Source organism: Gymnodraco acuticeps, unplaced genomic scaffold (assembly GCF_902827175.1).
Source record: "Gymnodraco acuticeps unplaced genomic scaffold, fGymAcu1.1, whole genome shotgun sequence".
Lineage (NCBI taxonomy): Eukaryota > Metazoa > Chordata > Actinopteri > Perciformes > Bathydraconidae > Gymnodraco > Gymnodraco acuticeps.
The window spans coordinates 224,346-249,169 of record NW_022990110.1 but is presented as its reverse complement, the minus strand read 5'-3'; the positions used below and the strand labels follow the sequence as shown (position 1 = coordinate 249,169).

The following is a 24,824-nucleotide window of genomic DNA, read 5'->3' as shown; positions in this document are numbered from 1 at the left end:
TATACTAAGTGTTTGTGTGTGTGTGTGTGTGTGTGTGTGTGTGTGTGTGTGTGTGTGTGTGTGTGTGAAAGAGAGTGTGTGTTTACCAGCTGCAGGTTTCTTCTTCTCAGTTGCTGCTCCTGAGTCAGTTTATTTGCTCGCCGTGGCTAAACAAACACATTTTAAAAAGTTTAATGCACTGAAAATTATAAATATAATAATATATGATAAATAATATGTCACAACTTTAAGGAGAACCCAAATGCAGCACTCGAGAAACCAAGGAGAATCGGCAATAAACTTTATTGGAGATTCCACTGGATCTGAGGAATACCAACCGAGCAGTTTAACGCACCGGAGGACAGCGGGCAGAAGGTGAGTCAGGGACAGGCAGAGAGTCAGGGAGTAAGCCAAAGGTCAGCGTAGATACAGGCAGGGTCGGATAACAGGCCAGACAGGATAGTCGAGGGACAGGCAGGATCAGAGAACAGGCAGAGCAGGCAGATCGAGGACAGGCAGGGTCGGAACCGGGTAGGCAATCTAGTTTCAAACGCGGGAAAGACAAGCATGAGGCAAAGTAAGAGTGTGTGTAAGGTGTGGGTTTAAATACTGGCAGAAGCTAATGGGTGCAGAAGAGAAAGAGAGAGAGCTAACGAGTGGATGTGGAAAACAGGTGAGACAGGTGAATGGAAAACTACTGGTGAATGATGGAGCAGACTATGACAGAACCCCCCCCTTAATGGACGGCTCCTGACGTCCCTAAATGCTAATCTACAGAGGAGGGTGGGAGGTGGGATTAATACTCATCTGAAAAAGTTCTTTCGGCCTCCCTCTCCTGCCCCCTGTGGGAATCTGCGTCCTCATCAGAAGCCGGCCCCTCGCTGTCCTCCTCTGAAGAGCTGACGGTAAGAGGAGAGACTCTCCCTGTGTCTCTGCCCGTCGACGTGACGGTCTTAGACGGTTGCTCGAGATTACGCCGATGGAACTCTCTGATGAGCCGGGGGTCCAACACATGACGAGCTGGAACCCAAGCCCTCTCCTCAGGGCCGTAACCCTCCCAGTCCACCAGGTACTGGACTCCTCTTCCTCTGCGACGGGAACGAAGAAGTCGTCGGAGAGTGTACGTAGCCCCGCCGTCAATCATCCGGGGGGGTGGTGGGGGAGGGACCGCAGGAACCAAGGCACTCTCTCGGACAGGTTTGATCCTGGAAACGTGGAAGGTGGGATGGAGTCCGAGGCAGTCTTAGCCTTACTGCTGCGGGATTGATTATCCTGACAATCTCAAAAGGTCCAATGAATCTAGGTGCAAGCTTCTTCGAATCCACCCGTAAAGGAATATCCCGGGAGGAAAGCCATACCTTTTGGCCCACCTGGTAGAGTGCTTTGGAACGTCGGCGGTTGGCAGAGGAGGCGTACCGGTTGGCCGAACAAACGAGAGTTCTCCGGGCTTGATTCCAGGTCCGTCGACAACGACGGATGAAAGCCTGGACGGACGGACAGGTAACCTCCCTCTCCAGGGCCGGAAACAGAGGGGGTTGAAACCCGTAAGCACACTGAAATGGGGACAGCTTGGTGGCCGAACTGACCAGAGTGTTGTGGGCGTACTCGACCCAGAGCAGTTGTTTAGCCCAGGCCGCTGGGTGCTTGGAGACTATACAGCGTAAGGTCGTCTCCATCTCCTGGTTCTTTCTTTCTGTCTGACCGTTGGATTGCGGATGGAAACCGGATGACAGACTGACCGTGGCCCTAAGGAGCGTGCAGAATTCCCTCCAGAACACCGAGGTAAATTAAGGACCACGATCAGAAACCACATCAGTAGGCAGCCCATGGAGCCGGAACACATGGAGCAGAACCAGCTCCGCCGTCTCTTTAGCTGAGGGGAGCTTGGGTATCGGCACAAAATGAGCCATCTTACTGAATCGGTCTACCACCGTCAAGATGGTAGTGTGTCCGTTGGACGGTGGCAGACCAGTAACAAAGTCCAGAGAAATGTGAGACCAGGGGCGATGAGGGATAGGCAGAGGTCGTAGGAGACCAGCAGGAGCTTGGTGAGAAGACTTGTTTTGATTGCAAACAGGGCAGGCATTAACAAATTCCCTGGTGTCCTCCTTAAGTGTTGCCCACCAGAACCTTTGCTGGACTACCTCCCATGTACGTTGGATCCCAGGATGGCAGGTGAGTCTGGAGTTATGAGCCCACTGGATAACATCAGACCTCAACGTCTGCGGAACGAACAAGTGGTTCAGAGGACAGGCACTGGGTCCCGGCTGGTCCTGCTGGGCGGCCTTGACCCTCTCCTCCACCTCCCAGATGAGGGCGGCGACGAGCTGAGGAGTCGGAAGGATGGTGTCCAAGCCCCTGGGAATGTTCCTCCCTCCCCAAACTGACGAGAAAGAGCGTCAGCCTTAATGTTCGAGAACCAGGGCGGTAGGAGAGGGAGAAATTGAACCGAGTGAAGAAAAGGCCCCATCTAGCCTGTCGGGAATTCAGTCTGCGGGCCGACCGGATGTACTCCAAATTCTTGTGGTCGGTCCACACCAGGAAAGGTTGACTGGTCCCCTCGAGCCAGTGACGCCACTCCTCCAGAGCCAACTTCACTGCTAGCAGCTCCCGGTTTCCTACATCATACGCCTTGAAAAGAAAGCACAGGGATGGAGTTTTTGGCTGTTCATTGCTCGCTGAGACAGGATGGCTCCCACCCCCATATCAGAAGCCAACACCTCCAAAACAAACTGTCTTACAGGATCGGGTACTCGGAGGATGGGGCGGCGGTGAACCTGGCCTTAAGGTTCTGGAACGCCTCCTCAGCCGAGGAGGACCACTGGAACATAACCTTAGAGGAGGTCAGGGCTGTGAGAGGAGCGGCCAAGGTACTGTATCCACGAATGAACCTCCGGTAGAAGTTGCGAACCCGAGGAACTGTTGTAGCCGCTTCCGGGATTCTGGAACCGGCCAGGAAGTGACTGCATCAACCTTGGAAGGATCCATCTCGATGCTCCCCTGTCCCACGATGTATCCCAGAAAAGAGACAGAGGATGTGTGAAACTCGCACTTCTCCGTTTTAACAAACAGCGAATTCTCGAGCAATCTCCTGAGAACCACCTGGACGTGGTGCACGTGTTCTTTCAGCGTCTTGGAAAAGATCAGGATGTCATCCAAGTAAACAAACACGTGTCGGTCCAACATGTCTCGGAGCACGTCATTTATCAACGCCTGGAATACTGCAGGGGTGTTGGTAAGCCCAAAAGGCATGACTAGATACTCGTAGTGCCCCGAGGTGCTGTTGAAGGCGGTCTTCCACTCATCCCCCTCGCGAATACGTACCAAGTGGTACGCGTTACGCAAGTCCAGCTTTATGAATATGGTTGCCCCCAGCAGCAACTCGAATGCAGAAGAGATAAGAGGCAGTGGGTATCGATTCTTGATCGTAATGTCATTAAGTCCCCGAAAGTTGATACAGGGCCTTAGGGTCTTGTCTTTCTTCTCCACAAAGAAGAACCCCGCGCCAGCAGGTGATGAGGACGGCGAATAATCCCAGCCGCCAAAGAGTCATTGATATAAGTCTCCATGGAAACTCTTTCCAGAGCAGACAGGGAGTACAATCGACCCCTGGGAGGGCTGGTGCCGGGATGCAGGTCGATGGCACAGTCGTAGGGCCGGTGTGGTGGTAAGGAAGTAGCCCTCGACTTGCTGAATACTTCCTTGAAGTCCAGATATTCCGGTGGAACCCCTGTAACATCTGGAACTTGGCTGGGGTTCACAGAACGCTGAGGCGCGGCAGCCTGTTTCAGGCAGATCAGATGACAAGAAGGACTCCAACCCAAAATGGCTCCCGTCTCCCAGTCAATGTTAGGGTTGTGGTGGCGGAGCCATGGATAACCCAGGATCAGCGGAATATGTGGAAACTGAATAGTTTCGTGATGGTTCCCGGACAGGAGCATGTGAACGGGTACAGTCTGATGAGTCACTGTCCCCAGCAGGTGACCGTCTAAGGTTTTGGCTGGAACTGGGCGAGACAAAAGAACCCGGTCTATTCCCAACTGCAGCATAAGCTTCTCGTCCATAATATTCGCGTCCGAACCAGAGTCAATAAAAACTGCAAGAGCCTGAGAGCTATCCAGTAATAGCAACCTGGCGTGGCTCAATGGTCTCTGAGCGGGAACAAATCCAGGGGTTTGGCTCACCAGTATGTTCCCCATTACTGCTGAGTCCTGCCTTTTACTGGGCAGCGAGAAACAAAATGGCCGGCCCGGCCACAGGTTACGACGTCTGCAATGCTCACGTTCCTCCAAAGTGAGGTTGGTGCGACCCACCTGCATGGGCTCATCCCCCCCTGGTTGCGGCTCTGGAGTGAGGTGAGGAGTCGCAGCCAAACTCGGACGTCGGGGCGCCCAGGCATGTTGAACTCCCTCCGATCGTCGCTCCCGTCTCCGTGTCTGGATGCGCCGATCCATGCGGGAAGTCAGCTCAATCAAACCATCCAGTGAGTTGGGCAGAACAAACGACACCAGCTCGTCTTTAATGTAATCCGCCACGCAGATAGGCGTCACACTGGGCTGCAGAATTCCAGTTGCTGAGGCGGCTCCGGGTGCGAAACTCAATGGCATAATCCACCACTGATCCATTACCCTGGCTCAGGTTCAGTAGTCCTCCTGCAGCGTCTGGACACACAGACACGGGTCCAAACACCTTGCGCAGCTCCGCAGAAAAAGCAGGGAACGAAGAGCAGGCGGGTGTTTGTTGCTCCCATTCCGCTGTGCCCCACAGTCGGGCTTTCCCAGTCAAATGATTGACCGTGAACGCCACACGAGCAGCTTCAGAAGCGAAAGTGTGTGGCTGCAGCGCAAACAGGATATAACAGTTCGTAAGAAACGGGCTGCAGCCCTCCGGTTCCCCGGCGTAGCACTCCGGAGTTCCCACCCGAGGCTCCGGGGTAAATCCCATCAGAGGTGATGCAGAAGCGGGTGTCGACGGCATAGGAAGAGGCGCTGGAGCGGCCACTCCTGCCACTAGCTGCTGCACAGTAGCCGTTAGCTGCTGTAGCTGTGCAGATAAATAGGTTAGCGTCTGGTCATGTGAAGAGTTAGCATGATGAGCCTCGGTGGCCAGGGCGGCTATCGAGGCTTCCTGCCTCTGGAGAGCGTCATCAACTCTCTCGAAACGGTCTCTAGGTGAAGAGGAGTGCGCTGGGTCCATGTTCTGGCCAGATTGTTCTGTCACAACTTTAAGGAGAACCCAAATGCAGCACTCGAGAAACCAAGGAGAATTGGTAATAAACGTTATTGGAGATTCCACTGGATCTGAGGAATACCAACCGAGCAGTTTAACGCACCGGAGGACAGCGGGCAGAAGGTGAGTCAGGGACAGGCAGAGAGTCAGGGAGTAAGCGAGGCGGTCAGCGGGGATACAGGCAGGGTCGGATAACAGGCCAGACAGGATAGTCGAGGGACAGGCAGGATCAGGGAACAGGCAGAGCAGGCAGATCGAGGACAGGCAGGGTCGGAACCGGGTAGGCAATCTAGTTTCAAACGCGGGAAAGACAAGCATGAGGCAAAGTACAATCTGGCAAAGAGTGTGTGTAAGGTGTGGGTTTAAATACTGGCAGAAGCTAATGGGTGCAGAAGAGAAAGAGAGAGAGCTAACGAGTGGGTGTGGAAAACAGGTGAGACAGGTGAATGGAAAACTACTGGTGAATGATGGAGCAGACTATGACAGAATATTTATACTGTGTGTGTGTATTGTGGACAGATCTGCTGTTTAAGTGGCCGTGACAGACCTCTCCTTTACCTCACCTACCTCTATTAAGCTTTCCATTAATACAAATGGTTAAATTGGCTGTAATTTGGTTTGAGGGAAAGGGTGCATGTTTCCATCATGTCTTATCAGACATGTGAAACCAGACAGAACACCCTGAACTCTTGACCTGTGCACATTATGCATTTTAGAAGGTGCAAGCAAAGCATAAAAGTTCCAACCACAATTCTGGGTAGGCGTTGTGGTTTTTGACACCTTGACAACGGTTACAACGATTGACGAAGACAATGAGCACAGGATGTAGACGGACTACGTAAAGATTTGAGTCAACTTCCTGGGCCAGCGAATCTTAGAGACAAGCTTTCCTTGTTGCCTCTGTTCATAAATTAAAGTATAAAGTTTGCACATTTGAAATTAAATGTTTAAAGAAAAATGAACTTGATTCTAAAGTCATGACATTAACAATGTGTTCTGCTTTCATGAAAACTGTTCATATTCCCTCTTGTTAACATTGCATATTATTCCTTGGAAAAGGCTGACATTAGTTGATGATTTGGATTTGAAATAGTTTAAGGGAATAGAAACTCTGCTGAGGTTAGACTGTAGTTTCACATTGGTCACTGTGGTTGATGTGGTTTTGATTGATGCTGAAATATATGCTCTGCTGATGTGGTGATGTCACTGCTGTGATATTAAGGTTTGGCTGTGTTGGATATTACACTTGCATTGTTTTGATTGGTATAACTGGGGATCAACATTGGGGGTTAGGGACTGTGGGTCCTGAAGCTGCCCTAATTACCAGGGGGTCTCCCAACGACACAGGGTCTCTCCTCAAGGGGCAGTTTAGATACTGCTCTGGGGTTCTACCAGCCCACCAACACCTACTACACGACACACTCCGTTTTGCTATCCTGGTGGTCGGACATCCGAGGCTGAAGTGCCTGAAATAGGGATACGACGGGCAGCTGGTGAAAGAGGCCACGCTGTAAGCGCCCCCCTGAGCAGATTACGGTGATCTTGCGTGTAGATTCTGGGGTTTAGTCCTAAAAAGATTGGACGGCCGTTCACCGGAGCCTTATCAGCACCGGAGCTCGGTATCGGAGACGGCCTAGATATTAACGTTGGTTGTATCGAAGTTAGATTCCTTTTTAGTAGTTGTGTGTGTGTGTGTGTGTGTGTGTGTGTGTGTGTGTGTGTGTGTGTGTGTGTGTGTGTGTGTGTGTGTGTGTGTGTGTGTGTGTGTGTGTGTGTGTGTGTGTGTGTGTGTGTGTGTGTGTGTGTGTGTGTGTGTGTACCAGCTGCAGGTTAGGTCCCTGTGAAAGTAGAGGCTCTAAATATTCATATCACCTGAACATGATCCCTCTTTAGGAGATCCTCAGAGATGTTCAACAGCATTGATCCGATTGGTCTAAAATAAGGCCTTAATTAGGGTTAAGAGAGTTAAAGCTCACCTATTATGCTATATGTGAACAATATATTACAGGGCCATATCTATACAAAACATGTCTCTGAAGTGTTTTGCTCAAAATACCAAACAAGTCACCCGTTCTAGCCTCATGCCCCTCTGTTTCAGCTCTCTGAAGAGAAGGCTGTCTACCGGCAAAAACTCAGCTAAACGCTGCCGTGATTAAACGCAATATCATCAAGCATATTTTCTGAAACAGTATGGAGCTTAAACTCTTTTTCTCTCTCGGGTTTTACCACAAGGTGAGCTCCTTTTATATTCTGCTTCTTTACACATACGTGTACTGGAACGTGTTCGGAAACGTCTACGGAAATTGTGTACAAAATATGTTCAGGAACGTGTTAGGAAAACGCGTACCGAAAACGTGCACAAATGTTTACGGAAACATGTGCTGTTATGTGGACGGAAGCGTTATGTGTATCATATATATCATACAAAATGCAATGTTTGTTTAACGATGTTTTCCAGGGGAAAAGTCAGAATATGTGATTCTGAGGAAAGCTGTGATCACAGATTAAACATCTGACTGCAGGTACCTTGGTGATTTTGGTGAACTGAGTTGAGTTGAGAGACACTTTCCTAAAGTACTCATTGCGCTTCATGTTGTTAAGAAGAAGGACGTCTCCGACTGAAAGCTCTGCTTGGAGACCAGGGGACACTAAAAAGTGACTCACACAGCTGGGAGACCAGGGGACACTAAAGAGTGACGCACACAGCTGGGAGACCAGGGGACACTAAAGAGTGACGCACACAGCTGGGAGACCAGGGGACAGTAAAGAGTGACGCACACAGCTGGGAGACCAGGGGACACTAAAGAGTGACTCACACAGCTGGGAGACCAGGGGACACTAAAGAGTGACGCACACAACTGGGAGACCAGGGGACACTAAAGAGTGACGCACACAGCTGGGAGACCAGGGGACACTAAAAAGTGACGCACACAGCTGGGAGACCAGGGGACACTAAAAGTGACGCACACAGCTGGGAGACCAGGGGACACTAAAGAGTGACGCACACAGCTGGGAGACCAGGGGACACTTAAGAGTGACACACACAGCTGGGAGACCAGGGGACACTAAAAGTGACGCACACAGCTGGGAGACCAGGGGACACTAAAGAGTGACGCACACAGCTGGGAGACCAGGGGACACTAAAAAGTGACGCACACAGCTGGGAGACCAGGGGACACTAAAGAGTGACGCACACAGCTGGGAGACCAGGGGACACTAAAAAGTGACGCACACAGCTGGGAGACCAGGGGATACTAAAGAGTGACGCACACAGCTGGGAGACCAGGGGACACTAAAGAGTGACGCACACAGCTGGAGACCAGGGGACACTAAAAGTGACGCACACAGCTGAACTGAGGACGCACACAGCTGGGAGACCAGGGACACTAAAGAGTGACGCACACAGCTGGGAGACCAGGGGACACTAAAGAGTGACGCACACAGCTGGGAGACCAGGGGACACTAAAGAGTGACGCACACAGCTGGGAGACCAGGGGACACTAAGAGTGACACACACAGCTGGGAGACCAGGGGACACTAAAAAGTGACGCACACAGCTGGGAGACCAGGGGACACTAAAGAGTGACGCACACAGCTGGGAGACCAGGGGACACTAAAAAGTGACGCACACAGCTGGGAGACCAGGGGACACTAAAGAGTGACGCACACAGCTGGGAGACCAGGGGACACTAAAAAGTGACGCACACAGCTGGGAGACCAGGGGATACTAAAGAGTGACGCACACAGCTGGGAGACCAGGGGACACTAAAGAGTGACGCACACAGCTGGAGACCAGGGGACACTAAAAAGTGACGCACACAGCTGGGAGACCAGGGGACACTAAAAAGTGACGCACACAGCTGGGAGACCAGGGGACACTAAAGAGTGACGCACACAGCTTTGGAGACCAGGGGACACTAAAGAGGGACGCACACAGCTGGGAGACCAGGGGACACTAAAGAGTGACACACACAGCTGGGAGACCAGGGGACACTAAAAAGTGACGCACACAGCTGGGAGACCAGGGGACACTAAAGAGTGACGCACACAGCTGGGAGACCAGGGGACACTAAAGAGTGACGCACACAGCTGGGAGACCAGGGGACACTAAAGAGTGACACACACAGCTGGGAGACCAGGCGACACTAAAGAGTGACGCACACAGCTGGGAGACCAGGGGACACTAAAGAGTGACGCACACAGCTGGGAGACCAGGGGACACTAAAGAGTGACTCACACAGCTGGGAGACCAGGGGACACTAAAGAGTGACGCACACAGCTGGGAGACCAGGGGACACTAAAGAGTGACGCACACAGCTGGGAGACCAGGGGACACTAAAAAGTGACGCACACAGCTGGGAGACCAGGGGACACTAAAAAGTGACGCACACAGCTGGGAGACCAGGGGACACTAAAGAGTGACGCACACAGCTGGGAGACCAGGGGACACTTAAGAGTGACACACACAGCTGGGAGACCAGGGGACACTAAAAAGTGACGCACACAGCTGGGAGACCAGGGGACACTAAAGAGTGACGCACACAGCTGGGAGACCAGGGGACACTAAAAAGTGACGCACACAGCTGGGAGACCAGGGGACACTAAAGAGTGACGCACACAGCTGGGAGACCAGGGGACACTAAAAAGTGACGCACACAGCTGGGAGACCAGGGGATACTAAAGAGTGACGCACACAGCTGGGAGACCAGGGGACACTAAAGAGTGACGCACACAGCTGGAGACCAGGGGACACTAAAAAGTGACGCACACAGCTGGGAGACCAGGGGACACTAAAAAGTGACGCACACAGCTGGGAGACCAGGGGACACTAAAGAGTGACGCACACAGCTTTGGAGACCAGGGGACACTAAAGAGTGACGCACACAGCTGGGAGACCAGGGGACACTAAAGAGTGACACACACAGCTGGGAGACCAGGGGACACTAAAAAGTGACGCACACAGCTGTGAGACCAGGGGACACTAAAGAGTGACGCACACAGCTGGGAGACCAGGGGACACTAAAGAGTGACGCACACAGCTGGGAGACCAGGGGACACTAAAGAGTGACGCACACAGCTGGGAGACCAGGCGACACTAAAGAGTGACGCACACAGCTGGGAGACCAGGGGACACTAAAGAGTGACGCACACAGTTGGGAGACCAGGGGACACTAAAGAGTGACGCACACAGCTGGGAGACCAGGGGACACTAAAGAGTGACGCACACAGCTGGGAGACCAGGGGACACTAAAAAGTGACGCACACAGCTGGGAGACCAGGGGACACTAAAAAGTGACGCACACAGTTGGGAGACCAGGGGACACTAAAGAGTGACGCACACAGCTGGGAGACCAGGGGACACTAAAGAGTGACGTACACAGCTGGGAGACCAGGGGACACTACAGAACCAGGGGACACTAAAGAGTGACGTACACAGCTGGGAGACCAGGGGACACTACAGAGTGACGCACACAGCTGGGAGACCAGGGGACACTAAAGAGTGACGCACACAGCTGGGAGACCAGGGGACACTAAAGAGTGACGCACACAGCTGGGAGACCAGGGGACACTAAAGAGTGACGCACACAGCTGGAGACCAGGGGACACTAAAGAGTGACGCACACAGCTGGGAGACCAGGGGACACTAAAGAGTGACGCACACAGCTGGGAGACCAGGGGACACTAAAGAGTGACGCACACAGCTGGGAGACCAGGGGACATTAAAGAATGACGCACAGAGCTGGGAGACCATGGGACACTAAAGAGTGACGCACACAGCTGGGAGACCAGGGGACACTAAAGAGTGACGCACACAGCTGGAGACCAGGGGACACTAAAGAGTGACGCACACAGCTGGGAGACCAGGGGACACTAAAGAGTGACGCACACAGCTGGGAGACCAGGGGACACTAAAGAGTGATGCACACAGCTGGGAGACCAGGGGACACTAAAGAGTGACGCACACAGCTGGAGACCAGGGGACACTAAAGAGTGACGCACACAGCTGGGAGACCAGGGGACACTAAAGAGTGACGCACACAGCTGGGAGACCAGGGGACACTAAAGAGTGACGCACACAGCTGGGAGACCAGGGGACACTAAAGAGTGACGCACACAGCTGGGAGACCAGGGGACATTAAAGAATGACGCACACAGCTGGGAGACCATGGGACACTAAAGAGTGACGCACACAGCTGGGAGACCAGGGGACACTAAAGAGTGACGCACACAGCTGGAGACCAGGGGACACTAAAGAGTGACGCACACAGCTGGGAGACCAGGGGACACTAAAGAGTGACGCACACAGCTGGGACCAGAGCTCGGTGACGTTCAGGATTATAAAGCTGGATTGGTTGGTGATTGGCTAATGGTAACACAACTCAAAGAAACATAGTGACATCAAAAAGTGACACAAATCTGATCAGCTGATTTTCAGACAGGTTTTTATATAAATGGATCAGGACAAAGAGAGAGCTACACAAAGACTCAAAACCACAAATACATTTAAGCTACATCCATATGAGCATTACTTTAGAATACCGTCATCACAGATTAAACATGTCTGAGGAACCAGTCAGAAGTTTGCGATTTTGAGGAAAAAGTCAGAATTTTTAGATTTTGAGGAAAAAGTCAGAATTTTAAGGAAAAAGACAGAATGTCCGGATCTTGAGAATTATATAAAAAAATGAAAAAAAAATTGATTTTGAGAAAAATACAGAATCGTGAGATTTACTGTATAGGAAAAAGTCAGGATTCTTAGGAAAAAGTCAGGATTTTGAGTTTTTGAGGAAAAAGTCAGATTTTGAGGAAAAAGTCAACATTTTAAGAAAAAAGTCAGATTTTTGAGAAAAAAGTCAGTTTTGAGGAAAAAGCCAGGATTTTGAGAAAAAAGTCAGATTTTGAGGAAAAAGCCAGGATTTTGAGGAAAAAGTCAGATTTGAGGAAAAATACATAATGTCCGGATTTTGAGAAAGTCATCATTTTGAGACTTATAGGAAAAAGTCAGGATTTTGAGATTTTGGGGAAAAAGTCAGGATTCTGAGGAAAAAGTCAGGACTTTGAAAACATTTCAGATTTTGAGGAAAAAGACAGATTTTTGGGAAAAAAAAAATCGAAATTTTTAGATTTTGAGGAAAAAGTCAGTTACGTCCCCACTAAGGTCTAGGGGACCTGGAGACAATAACATACAACCAATAATTAATGAGGGACTCAGCGTAACAGTTTACAAAAGGTTTATTTTCTTAACCCAGAACCGAACAGACATGTAACTGAAACCTTAGTTGGTGAGGAGGAGGAGGAGTCAAAGGATTGCGCCAAACAAAAGAAACAAGCATAACAAAACCAGGCCTATCTCTACATCTATCCTTTGAAACCAAAACTCAAACAAAAACCCTCACTAACTAAACTACAAAGACTTTGACAAAACAATATACAGGGGTGGCAACAATCCGCTAACCTAGTGTGTCTAAACATTAGTTAGCTACGTGGTGAGAAATGTACAGGGTACCCCCAGACTTACCTAACTCCTCCACCTCTCAACACACTTTCAATAAGGTCAGACAATACAAAGAAATTTAGTGGCTAAATACTGCAGGCTCCTTCATCAGCAACAGGCCCAGAGTGAGAGAGCGAGAAGACTTCCTGGGTGCCTCCTTTATGGTCGGCCCTGGCTGCTGATAGGCCAGCTGAGGGTGAGAGGATCCAATCAGCCATCAGACTCAGGTGCACAGGCAGCTACCGATCAGCTGCTGATTAGCTGTGCAGAAGACAGGGAGAAGAGAGAAACACAGGAGGGAAGGAAAACCACACCAGTACAGCCTGCCTGGCACGTAACACCCCCACACATATAAATCTAAACAGTATGTTTGGACCTTACAATGAACATTTTCTATTTACATAGCACGAGATAGTGCATCGGCAAGAACATTATCGGAGCCCTTTTTATGGCTTATGTCAAGGTTGTAGTTCTGGACAATCAATGACCACCGCATAAGGCGTTGATTGTGGTTGTACATCCTTGAAAGAAAAACCAGCGGATTGTGATCAGTGTATACCTTAATAGGTTTTACACTGGAGCCAAGATACACCTCAAAGTGCTGCAAGGCAAACAATAGAGCTAAAGCTTCTTTTTCAATAGTAGAGTACTTCAACTGATGTTTGTTGAACTTTCGGGAGAAGTAGCTCACGGGGTGATCGATAGCCTGTGCATCTTCTTGTAGAAGAACAGCCCCTGTCCCAACTCCACTGGCATCGACCTCGAGCTTGAATGGCTTCGAAAAGTCTGGTGCAGAAAGAACAGGAGTACAACACAGAATACCTTTTAGGCTCTCAAATGACTGTTGACACTCACCGGACCAAACGAAAGGCTTTGAGGGACTGGTCAACGTAGTGAGTGGGTCCGCCACCGATGAGAAGTTTCTGCAGAAACGGCGATAGTACCCTGCCATTCCTAGGAAGCGGCGAAGTTCCCTCCTGGTGGTTGGCACCGGGAGGGAGGCAATTGCCCTGATTTTTGCATCAGCAGGGCACACCTGCCCTCGACCAACCTGCTGACCAAGGTAGAGAACGGTACCTTTTCCAAACTCACATTTGGCAAGGTTAAGCGTTAGGGAAGCGGCCGACAAGCATTTAAAAACTTCTCTTAAGGTAGACATGTGGCTAGACCAGTCATTAGAATAGACAACAATGTCGTCCAGATATGCCTTACAGTTTGGAACATGTCCTAATACAAGATTTACAAGCCTCTGAAAAGTGGCAGGTGCATTACACATACCGAAAGGCATCACAGTATACTGAAGGAAACTGTCAGGTGTCACAAAGGCCGAGATGTCAGAAGCACGCTGTGTTAAAGGAACTTGCCAGTATCCCTTTAACATGTCCAGCTTACTGACAAATTGTGCAGGACCAATTTCATCGATACAGTCATCAATGAGCGGTAATGGGTGTGCATCGGGGACAGTGACAGCATTAACTTTGCGAAAGTCAGTGCAGAATCTGGGACTTCCATCTGACTTTGTGTCTAGCACACAAGGGGAACTCCAGGGACTGGAACTAGGCCTTGCAAATCCGTTTTTAAGTAGATACTCAACTTCCCTTTTCATAACCTCTCTCTTAACTGGATTAACCCTGTACGCACGCTGTTTGATGGGCGAGGGGTTGGTCAAAACCACATCATGAGCTAGGACAGAAGTTTGTGAGGGAGTGTCATTAAAAAGACATGCAAAGTCAAATATCAGTTTCCGTATCTCACTTCCTTGGATATAAGGAAGGTGAGACAAGTAATTGGGCAAATCAGCCAATACCTCAGTATTGCTTAGTCTGGCCCCCTGTGGTGTTGCACTGCGCATCACCAACTCATCCTCATCCGAGCTCACTTTTGAAACTGAAGCCATAGGAGAGACTGTTGTCTCCACCTGGTGAGCTTTTGGAGACTCACTTTGGTCTTCCCTGGTGCAGTACTTCTTTAGCATGTTGATATGACACACTCTGGTAGGACGTCTGCGGTCAGGTGTTTGAATGACGTAGTTTGTTTCACCGAGCTTCTTATCTACAACATAAGGACCAGCAAATTTAGTAGACAGAGCAGACCCAGGTACAGGCAATAGAACCAACACCTTGTCACCTGGCTGAAACAAGCGCGCTACCGCCTTTTGGTCGTAGCGTTTTTTCATGTTCCCCTGGGTAGAAGTCAGAGCTTCCCTAGCCAAGGAGCAAGCACGATGTAGACGATCCTTAAGTTTGGCGACATACTCCGGGATACTACAAACTTTTTTCGTTGGCATGATCAAATGCTCTTTAAGAACTCTTAAAGGACCTCTGACCTCATGTCCAAACACTAGCTCAGCAGGACTAAAACCTAGAGACTCCTGAACAGCTTCACGGGCAGCAAATAACACCAAAGGAACACCGTCATCCCAATCTTTATGAGACTCGTGGCAATGTTTTCTTAACATGCTTTTCATAGTCTGGTGAAACCTCTCTAATGCCCCCTGACTTTCAGGATGATATGGGCTGGATGTCACATGCTTGATACCTAAGGTGTCAAGTACCCGGGCAAACACTTTAGACATGAAGTTGGTACCTTGGTCTGTTTGAACTACCTTCGGTAGACCAAACATGGAGAAAAACTTCAGAAGTGCCTTGGTGATGACCGGAGCAGTGATTTTCCGTAGTGGGATGGCTTCTGGGAACCTAGTGGAAGCACACATGACAGTTAAGAGAAACTGGTTTCCAGTTTAGTTTTAGGCAAGGGTCCCACACAATCCACAATCACCCTTTCAAATGGCTCTCCCATTACTGGAATAGGAATGAGAGGAGCAGGGTGAATCACCTGATTCGGTTTACCAACAACTTGGCACACATGACATGTTCGACAATAAAGAAACTACATCAGACTTAAGTCCTGGCCAAAAGAAGTGTTTTAAAAACTCTTTCATACGTTTTTGTTACCCCCATGTGACCCGACCATGGATGATCATGAGCCAAGGACATCACCTGAGAACGATAGGCTGTTGGCACAACAACCTGATAAATTGCCAAGGAGTCCAACTCCTCACAGGCATCACTAATCCAGCGACGCATTAATAGGTCATCTTCCATAATGTATGCCATCTTCTTTGACTTGGCCTCTTCCTGACTGATAACAGAAGAGAGACATTTAGAAAGTGTTTCATCACTTAATTGGGCTGCCATGAATTCTTCCCGAGTGGCAGGCAGTTGTACAAGCTCTGAGCTGTTACTGGGTGATCCAGCACCAGCAGACCGGGCCTCCTCTGGCAGTCGGTCCGACTCAGTCACGTCCTCAAGAAACTGCCCTGTAGCAAGAAAAGAATCAGACAAATCCTCTCCATATTTCTTTGACTGGGCCCTTGTAAACAACACAAGCAGGAAAGATTTCGGGAGATACTTCAGCTGATTTCTCAGCGTCTAAACTTAGATCCAGAGAATCAATGACCTCAGGTACTGGCTTAACTTTGCCCCCAGCCAAGTCATTACTGAGGATGAAATCAACACCTTTGATGGGTAAGGCAGGGAGGACAGCAACTTTAAAGAATCCTTTGACAAGAGATGAGTGAATATAAACATTGTGCAAAGGAGCCGCACTTAGTGTCATGCCTACCCCTTGAACAACAGCACTTGATCCACATGATGATTTGGAGGTTAAAGGTAAGATGCCTTCTCTAATTATGGACTGAGAACCTCCTGTGTCCCTAAGTACCTGTACTGGCAGCTGGTCTTTAGGATCCCCTGTTAAAGAAACAAAGCCCTTGGAAATAAAGGGTTTGAAACAGGGATCAGGTACATCATCTTCCTGGGACATTTCTATGTCTGATAGGGAAACTCCTTTAATGAGTCCCATTCCTTTTGGCGTCTGAAAGCGTTGTGAAACTTGTTGCTTACGCTTTAAGAAATGACACCCTGAAATAAGGTGTCCTGTTTTATGGCAGTAGCTACACTCACGGGGCCCCCGTGGAGGTGATGGTGGTCCTCTTGACCTTTCAAAAGTTGTTGGGCCAAGATCAGGTCTTCCGGTTTGTGATATTGAAGCTCTATCTGGGCGCAAGGGTGAAGAAAACACAGTCTTGTGAGTGAGCATAAATTCATCCGCTAAAACAGCTGCTTTAGCCAGTGAAGTGACCTTTTGTTCATTTAAGAATATCACCATTCTTTCAGGCAAAGAATTCTTAAAATCTTCCAAGAGAAGTAACTGACGAAGACTCTCAAAATGATCCTTCACTTCATTAGCCGCACACCATTTATCAAAGAGAATGCCCTTCTCTCGCGCAAACTCAACAAATGTCTGCGTAGCAGACTTTTTATGGTGTCTGAACTTTTGTCTGTAGGCCTCCGGCACAAGCTCATAAGCATGCAAGATCGACTCCTTAAGCACTTCGTACTGCAAGCTTTCTTCCAAAGAAAGTGAAGATACCACTTCCTGAGCCTTACCTACTAATTTGCACTGAAGTAGGATTGGCCACATGTCTTTAGGCCAGACTAGTGCGGTAGCAATTCTCTCAAAAGCACAAAAATATGAGTCAACCTCTGACTCTCTAAAAGTTGGCACTAAAGCAATATTTTTACTAACATCAAAACTTTTTGTATGAGAAGGTATTGACCTCTCAAATGTCTGCTCTGAAGAGATTCTCAGGGCATCAACTTCAAGCCGCTTTAACGTGATTTCTTTCTCAGCTTCTATCTCTAACTTGCGAATCTGCAGTTTGTAATCATAGTCTGCTCTACGCACCATTTCCTTCTCCTGGACCTCCAGCTGAAGACGGGCAAGACGAACTTTTAGTTTGGCATTACTACTTGCACCTAAACTACCCGGAGAGAAAGCCTCTAACCTAGGAAGCGTTGCAGGAGGAGCTTCAGGACTAAACTTGTCAACTCTAGGTGTAGCTAATACACCTTCCCTATCATCTTCAATAGACACTTCAGCCCTAGGCTGAGTTGACATGCTTGGGATTTCAAGAATCTTTAACTCCTCTAGTTTTTGCAGGATTTTCTCTCTTATCTCTTTTTTTACTTTATACTTGTCTACTGAAATGTTAAAGTGAGCTGCAATACATAACATGTCATCTTTGCGACAGGAATACAACGTATCAACACTTGGACTTTCAATAAAGTCCTGTAAGTCAAAACCCATTTTTCAGCACCTACACCTACAATGACTTCTCAATTATTGGTTGTTTTTAGCTCAGGAAAATAGATTTCCCGGTCGAGCCCCCACTTGTTACGTCCCCACTAAGGTCTAGGGGACCTGGAGACAATAACATACAACCAATAATTAATGAGGGAGTCAGCGTAACAGTTTACAAAAGGTTTATTTTCTTAACCCAGAACCGAACAGACATGTAACTGAAACCTTAGTTGGTGAGGAGGAGGAGGAGTCAAAGGATTGCGCCAAACAAAAGAAACAAGCATAACAAAACCAGGCCTATCTCTACATCTATCCTTTGAAACCAAAACTCAAACAAAAACCCTCACTAACTAAACTACAAAGACTTTGACAAAACAATATACAGGGGTGGCAACAATCCGCTAACCTAGTGTGTCTAAACATTAGTTAGCTACGTGGTGAGAAATGTACAGGGTACCCCGGACTTACCTAACTCCTCCACCTCTCAACACACTTTCAATAAGGTCAGACAATACAAAGAAATTTAGTGGCTAAATACTGCAGGCTCCTTCATCAGCAACAGGCCCAGAGTGAGAGAGCGAGAAGACTTCCTGGGTGCCTCCTTTATGGTCGGCCCTGGCTGCTGATAGGCCAGCTGAGGGTGAGAGGATCCAATCAGCCATCAGACTCAGGTGCACAGGCAGCTACCGATCAGCTGCTGATTAGCTGTGCAGAAGACAGGGAGAAGAGAGAAACACAGGAGGGAAGGAAAACCACACCAGTACAGCCTGCCTGGCACGTAACAGTGGACTTCCATGTTTGTTGATAACTGTGACGCGGCTCCTCCGTAGTGGCGAAGCAAAGATCAACGATCATCTCTGCTGAGTGATGAGTACTTTTTTTTACCGATGCAAAGAAGCTACAATCAATGCATCGCGAGTTCAACCCAAACTGTAGCCGATGTGCACTCTTTCACCCGGTGCACTCGCATTTTGAACGTTTACGCCGTTGCACCGATGCGAATCTGTGAATCTTAACATCCCTAGTGTGCACGTTTCCTGATCATTTGTTGGTATTTTTTAATAAAGTCAAGTAGAAATAAAGATTTTTTCATGCTATCTTTGGATCTCTCTGGATTTATTGTTTCCAGTTGCTGGGCAGCGAGGAGAATCTCAAAACTGAGAGAGGGTCATAATTCCCTTTTTAATATCTATTTTAAACTGCTGAGAGAACATCCATAGTTTTATCCACCAATTGCAAATAAAAGGACCAACTTATTGAAGCACAGGATTAAAAACACAGCTTTTAGAATCTCTTTATTAGTAAAGCATGAGATTGGAGAGGATTGAAACTCTACAACACTCAAAGCAAACAGCGTTTCCCAAACTAAACGGCGTGTCAGATCATTCTCATCTCCAGGATCCTCTTTCCTCGCATGTTCGCCGTCACAGTGAGAGGCAGCATGTGGAAAAAGCCTTTGTTGAATTCCTCCACGGTTTGGAAGCCCATCCCCTCAGAAAGGACTTCAAACTGCACCTGCAGGTGAGCGCTTGTTTTGGTGGTGCGGAGTAATGTGATTACTTCAATCGTCCTGATCTGCAGAGGAGCAGCACTCTGATCCTGGACAAACACACACATCACAATTATTCTTTATTATTTTTATTTTGTATTGTTTAGTTTAGTCCTGTTAGTCTGTCCAACTCTCTTACACGTTGGCTCCATGGCCTGTGTTGGTCATCAGAATCAGAATACCTGTATTCGTCCCACAGAGGGGAAATGTACATGTTACAGCAGAAAAGAGACAAAGGCAGCTTGATGTTACCTAGAAGCAAACAAAGTATTCAATTAAAAAAAAGTTATAATAAAAAGTTACACAATTTACAAAATACACATCCTGTAACAGTTCTGAGGATTTAGCAGCCAGGTATATATTACACAGTTATTAACGGCATATGTGCAATATATATATATATGTATGCTGCACATAGTTGGTTGGTATTTATAGTGGTTATACTTGTGGTTTAAATATTGTACGCCTTCAAGTGAAGCTCTTCTATGTATGGATTGTCAATTGATGAACAATGGTAGAGACTAAGCTGAACCCAGTAGCTTTGAACTGTTCAATCGAACCTATTGTTACGGCCGTCGTCTCTCCGGTCCTATTGATTCTGTATGTGATCTGTCTGTGTGTATGCAAATGAGTTGTGAGGTTCCCTGGATGTTATTGGCTGTTCCGCCCTCGCTTCCGAAGAGGTGATTGGGTCGGCGTCCTCCAATCCCTGCATACATCCGGCACACAACTTCCGGGGGAGGACTACAAAGGCTGTGGACTGTGAACATTCAGGAGGGTCTGCTGTGCGAACAGACACCTCACGCTCTTGATGATCGATCATTCTGTTACACGGTGGTGATTCCTGCGCCTGTGTTGGCCTTTGTTTGTGCCAGGCTGCATGCTTTATTATTTTGATACCGCTATTATATCTATAAATAAACGCTTATATTTATACCAATTCCATACTGGTGTATGTTAATCTCCTCTAGAGGGGGACGTAACACCTATCAATGTACCAAATGTATTTTCTATGTGTCTTCAATATTACAAATTTAAATAAAAGACACAAATCACAGTCGTACCAACAACCTCTCAGATAAGAAAGGACTTTATTTATCCCGAAGGAAATTGTTGTGCCAGAGTTACAAAGACACAATAAACACAGCAGCATACTATACCGGTCAGTAACTAAGTATTGTGTGTGTGTGTGTGTGTGTGTGTGTGTTTACCAGCTGCAGGTTTCTTCTTCTTGGTCGCTGCTCCTGAGTCAGTTTGTTAGCTCTTCGCCGCTAAACAAATAGATTTAAAAAAGTTCAACGCACCGAAAATGATAAATATAATAATAACACATGATAAATAGTGTGTGTGTGTGTGTGTGGGTGTGTATGTGTGTGTGTGTTTGTGTGTGTGTGTGTGTGTGTACCAGCTGCAGGTTTCTTCTTCTTAGGCGCTGCTCCTGAGTCAGATGCAGCTTTGGTCCCTGTGAAAGTAGAGGCTCTAAATATTCATATCACCTGAACATGATCCCTCTTTAGGAGATCCTCAGAGATGTTCAACAGCATTGATCCGATTGGTCTAAAATAAGGCCCTTAATTACGGTTTGAAGAGTTAAAGCTCACCTATTATGCTATATGTGAACAATATATTACAGGGCCATATCTATACAAAACATGTCTCTGAGATCACCCATTCCAGCCTCATCCCCCTCTATTTCAGCCTGTTACTAAAGTGCTGATTCTGGCCCTTTAAATGTAACCGAGCTGCTGCTGACCACGCCCCTTTGGATCTGCTGCTGGTCACGCCCCTTTGGATCTGCTGCTGGCCACGCCCCTTTGGAGCGTCTGCATGCAAGCATTATATTACATTTCTTTTAGCTGAGGCTTTTATCCAAAGCAACTTACAATAAGTGCATTCGACCAAGAAGATACAAACTAGAAGAAAACAGAATCGTATAAGTATAAGATCAGGTTTCATAGAGCCAACACATTTCAAGTGCTACTCAAATAGCTTTAGATGAGCCAGCCCTTAGTTAGTATATAAGTGCAGTTTTGTTTTTTTGCAAGCAGTGAGCTCTGTGAAGAGAAGGCTGTCTCCCAGCAGAAACTCAGCTAAATGCTGCCGTCATGAAACTCCACATCCTGTTCCAAACCACATCAAGGATTCTCTCTGAAACAGGATGGAGCTCAAACTCTCTTTCTCTCTCAGGTTTACCACAAGGTGACTTCCTTTTCATTTCCTGCTTCTTCACACAGACTCTCTCCAGTACAGGTTAGCTCTGAGTGTTAGCATTCTAATGTGAACACAGACCATATTACTTCCAGAACACGTCTCATTGTTTCTGACAGCAACGTTTCTGATTGGCCCGTGGGGGTAAAGCCCGCCCACATTTTAGTAATGTCGTCATGACGCAGCAAATCTGGATCAGCTCCATTGTTCCCCTCTATGAAACGTCTAAATACCCCAGAGCACCCCGAAAAGAAAATCTCTGGCGCCCCCAATGGTGGGCACGGAGGAAAAGAGAGAGGGTTTTATTTCCTGACACTTTGTGAGTCTCGTGACACACCGGGGACACACGGGGACACACCGGGGACACACCGGGACACACCGGGACACACCGGGACACACCGGGGACACATATTTATGTATAAGAGACATCGAAAAGTGCATTTTGCATGATTATCTTTAAATGGATCCAGTGGTTGTGTGTGTGTGTGTGTGTGTGTGTGTGTGTGTGTGTGTGTGTATGTGTGTGTGTGTGTGTGTGTGTGTGTGTGTGTGTACCAGCTGCAGGTTTCTTCTTCTTAGGCGCTGCTCCTGATCCATTCGTTTGTTTGCTCGTCGCCGCTAAACAAATAGATTTTAAAAAGTTCAACGCACCGAAAATGATAAATATAATAACACATGATAAATAGTGTGTGTGTGTGTGTGTGTGTGTGTGGGTGTATGTGTGTGTGTGTGTGTGTGTGTGTGTGTGTGTGTGTGTGTGTGTGTGTGTGTGTGTGTGTGTGTGTGTGTGTGTGTGTGTGTGTGGTGTGTGTGTGTGTGTGTGTGTGTGTGTGTGTGTGTGTGTGTGTGTGTGTGTGTGTGTGTACCAGCTGCAGGTTTCTTCTTCTTAGGCGCTGCTCCTGAGTCAGCTGCAGCTTTGGTCCCTGTGAAAGTAGAGGCTCTAAATATTCACATCACCTGAACATGATCCCTCTTTAGGAGATCCTCAGAGATGTTCAACAGCATTGATCCGATTGGTCTAAAATAAGGCCTTAATTATGGTTTGAAGAGTTAAAGCTCACCTATTATGCTATATGTGAACAATATATTACAGGGCCATATCTATACAAAACATGTCTCTGAGATCACCCATTCCAGCCTCATCCCCCTCTATTTCAGCCTGTTACTAAAGTGCTGATTCTGGCCCTTTAAATGTAACCGAGCTGCTGCTGACCACGCCCCTTTGGATCTGCTGCTGACCACGCCCCTTTGGATCTGCTGCTGGCCACGCCCATTTGGATCTGCTGCTGACCACGCCCCTTTGTATCTGCTGCTGGCCACGCCCCTTTGGAGCGTCTGCATGCAAGCATTATATTACATTTCTTTTAGCTGAGGCTTTTATCCAAAGCAACTTACAATAAGTGCATTCGACCAAGAAGATACAAACTAGAAGAAAACAGAATCGTATAAGTATAATATCAGGTTTCATAGAGCCAACACATTTCAAGTGCTACTCAACTAGCTTTAGATGAGCCAGCCCTTAGTTAGTATATAAGTGCAGTTTTGTTTTTTGCAAGCAGTGAGCTCTGTGAAGAGAAGGCTGTCTCCCAGCAGAAACTCAGCGAAATGCTGCCGTGATGAAACTCCACATCCTGTTCCAAACCACATCAAGGATTCTCTCTGAAACAGGATGGAGCTCAAACTCTTTCTCTCTCTCAGGTTTACCACAAGGTGACTTCCTTTTGATTTCCTGCTTCTTCACACACACTCTCCAGTACAGGTTAGCTCTGAGTGTTAGCGATGCTAATGTAAACACAGACCATATTACTTCCAGAACACGTCTCATTGTTTCTGACAGCAACCTTTCTGATTGGCCCGTGGGGGTAAAGCCCGCCCACATTTTAGTAATGTGGTCATGACGCAGCAAATCTGGATCAGCTCCGTTGTTCCCCGTTTTTAGAGATGTGGGTACGGAGGAGAAGAGAGAGGGTTATTTTCCTGACACTTTGAGAGTCTCGTGACACACCGGGGACACACCGGGGACACACCGGGGACACACCGGGGATACACCGGGACACACGGGGACACACCGGGGACACACCGAGGACACACCGGGGACACACGGGGACACACGGGGACACACCAGGGACACACCGGGGACACACCGGGGACACACCGGGGACACACCGGGACACACCGGGACACACCGGGGACACACCGAGGACACACCGGGGACACACGGGGACACACCGGGGACACACCGGGGACACACGGGGACACACCGGGGACACACCGGGGACACACCGGGACACACCGGGGACACACCGGGGACACACGGGGACACACCGGGGACACACCGGGACACACCGGGGACACATATTTATGTATAAGAGACATCGAAAAGTGCATTTTGCATGATTATCTTTAAATGGATCCAGTGTGTGTGTGTGTGTGTGTGTGTGTGTGTGTGTGTGTGTGAGTGTGTGTGTGAGTGTGTGAGTGTGTGTGTGTGTATGTGTGTGTGTGTGTGTGTGTGTGTGTGTTTACCAGCTGCAGGTTTCTTCTTGTTAGGCGCTGCTCCTGATCCATTCGTTTGTTTGCTCGTCGCCGCTAAACAAATAGATTTTAAAAAGTTCAACGCACCGAAAATGATAAATATAATAATAACACATGATAAATAGTGTGTGTGTGTGTGTGTGTGTGTGTGTGTGTGTGTGTGTGTGTGTGTGTGTGTGTGTGTGTGTGTGTGTGTGTGTGTACCAGCTGCAGCTTTGGTCCCTGTGAAAGTAGAGGCTCTAAATATTCATATCACCTGAACATGATCCCTCTTTAGGAGATCCTCAGAGATGTTCAACAGCATTGATCCGATTGGTCTAAAATAAGGCCTTAATTACGGTTTGAAGAGTTAAAGCTCACCTATTATGCTATATGTGAACAATATATTACAGGGCCATATCTATACAAAACATGTCTCTGAGATCACCCATTCCAGCCTCATCCCCCTCTATTTCAGCCTGTTACTAAAGTGCTGATTCTGGCCCTTTAAATGTAACCGAGCTGCTGCTGACCACGCCCCTTTGGATCTGCTGCTGGTCACGCCCCTTTGGATCTGCTGCTGGCCACGCCCCTTTGGAGCTGCTGCTGGCCACGCCCCTTTGGATCTGCTTCTGACCACGCCCCTTTGGAGCTGCTGCTGGCCACGCCCCTTTGGAGCGTCTGCATGCAAGCATTATATTACAT

The 24,824-nt window shown here is 48.2% G+C and overlaps 1 protein-coding gene across 11 annotated transcripts in view; it reads right to left on the bottom strand.

The window, feature by feature from the left end:
- Nucleotides 1-24,824, bottom strand: part of LOC117546331 (histone H1B-like) — a 96,682-nt gene that overhangs the window by 57,101 nt on the left and 14,757 nt on the right. For 5 of the 11 annotated variants that reach the window (XM_034216530.1, XM_034216520.1, XM_034216531.1 and 2 more), the window contains 4 exons: nucleotides 24,132-24,194; nucleotides 22,472-22,528; nucleotides 22,161-22,223; nucleotides 20,803-20,859 (listed from right to left, as the gene is read on the bottom strand). In XM_034216530.1, the coding sequence (XP_034072421.1) occupies nucleotides 20,803-20,859; nucleotides 22,161-22,223; nucleotides 22,472-22,528; nucleotides 24,132-24,194 (240 nt within the window). The remainder of the gene's footprint in view (nucleotides 1-20,802; nucleotides 20,860-22,160; nucleotides 22,224-22,471; nucleotides 22,529-24,131; nucleotides 24,195-24,824) is intronic. The other 6 variants (XM_034216522.1, XM_034216527.1, XM_034216528.1 and 3 more) reach the window with 4 other exon arrangements.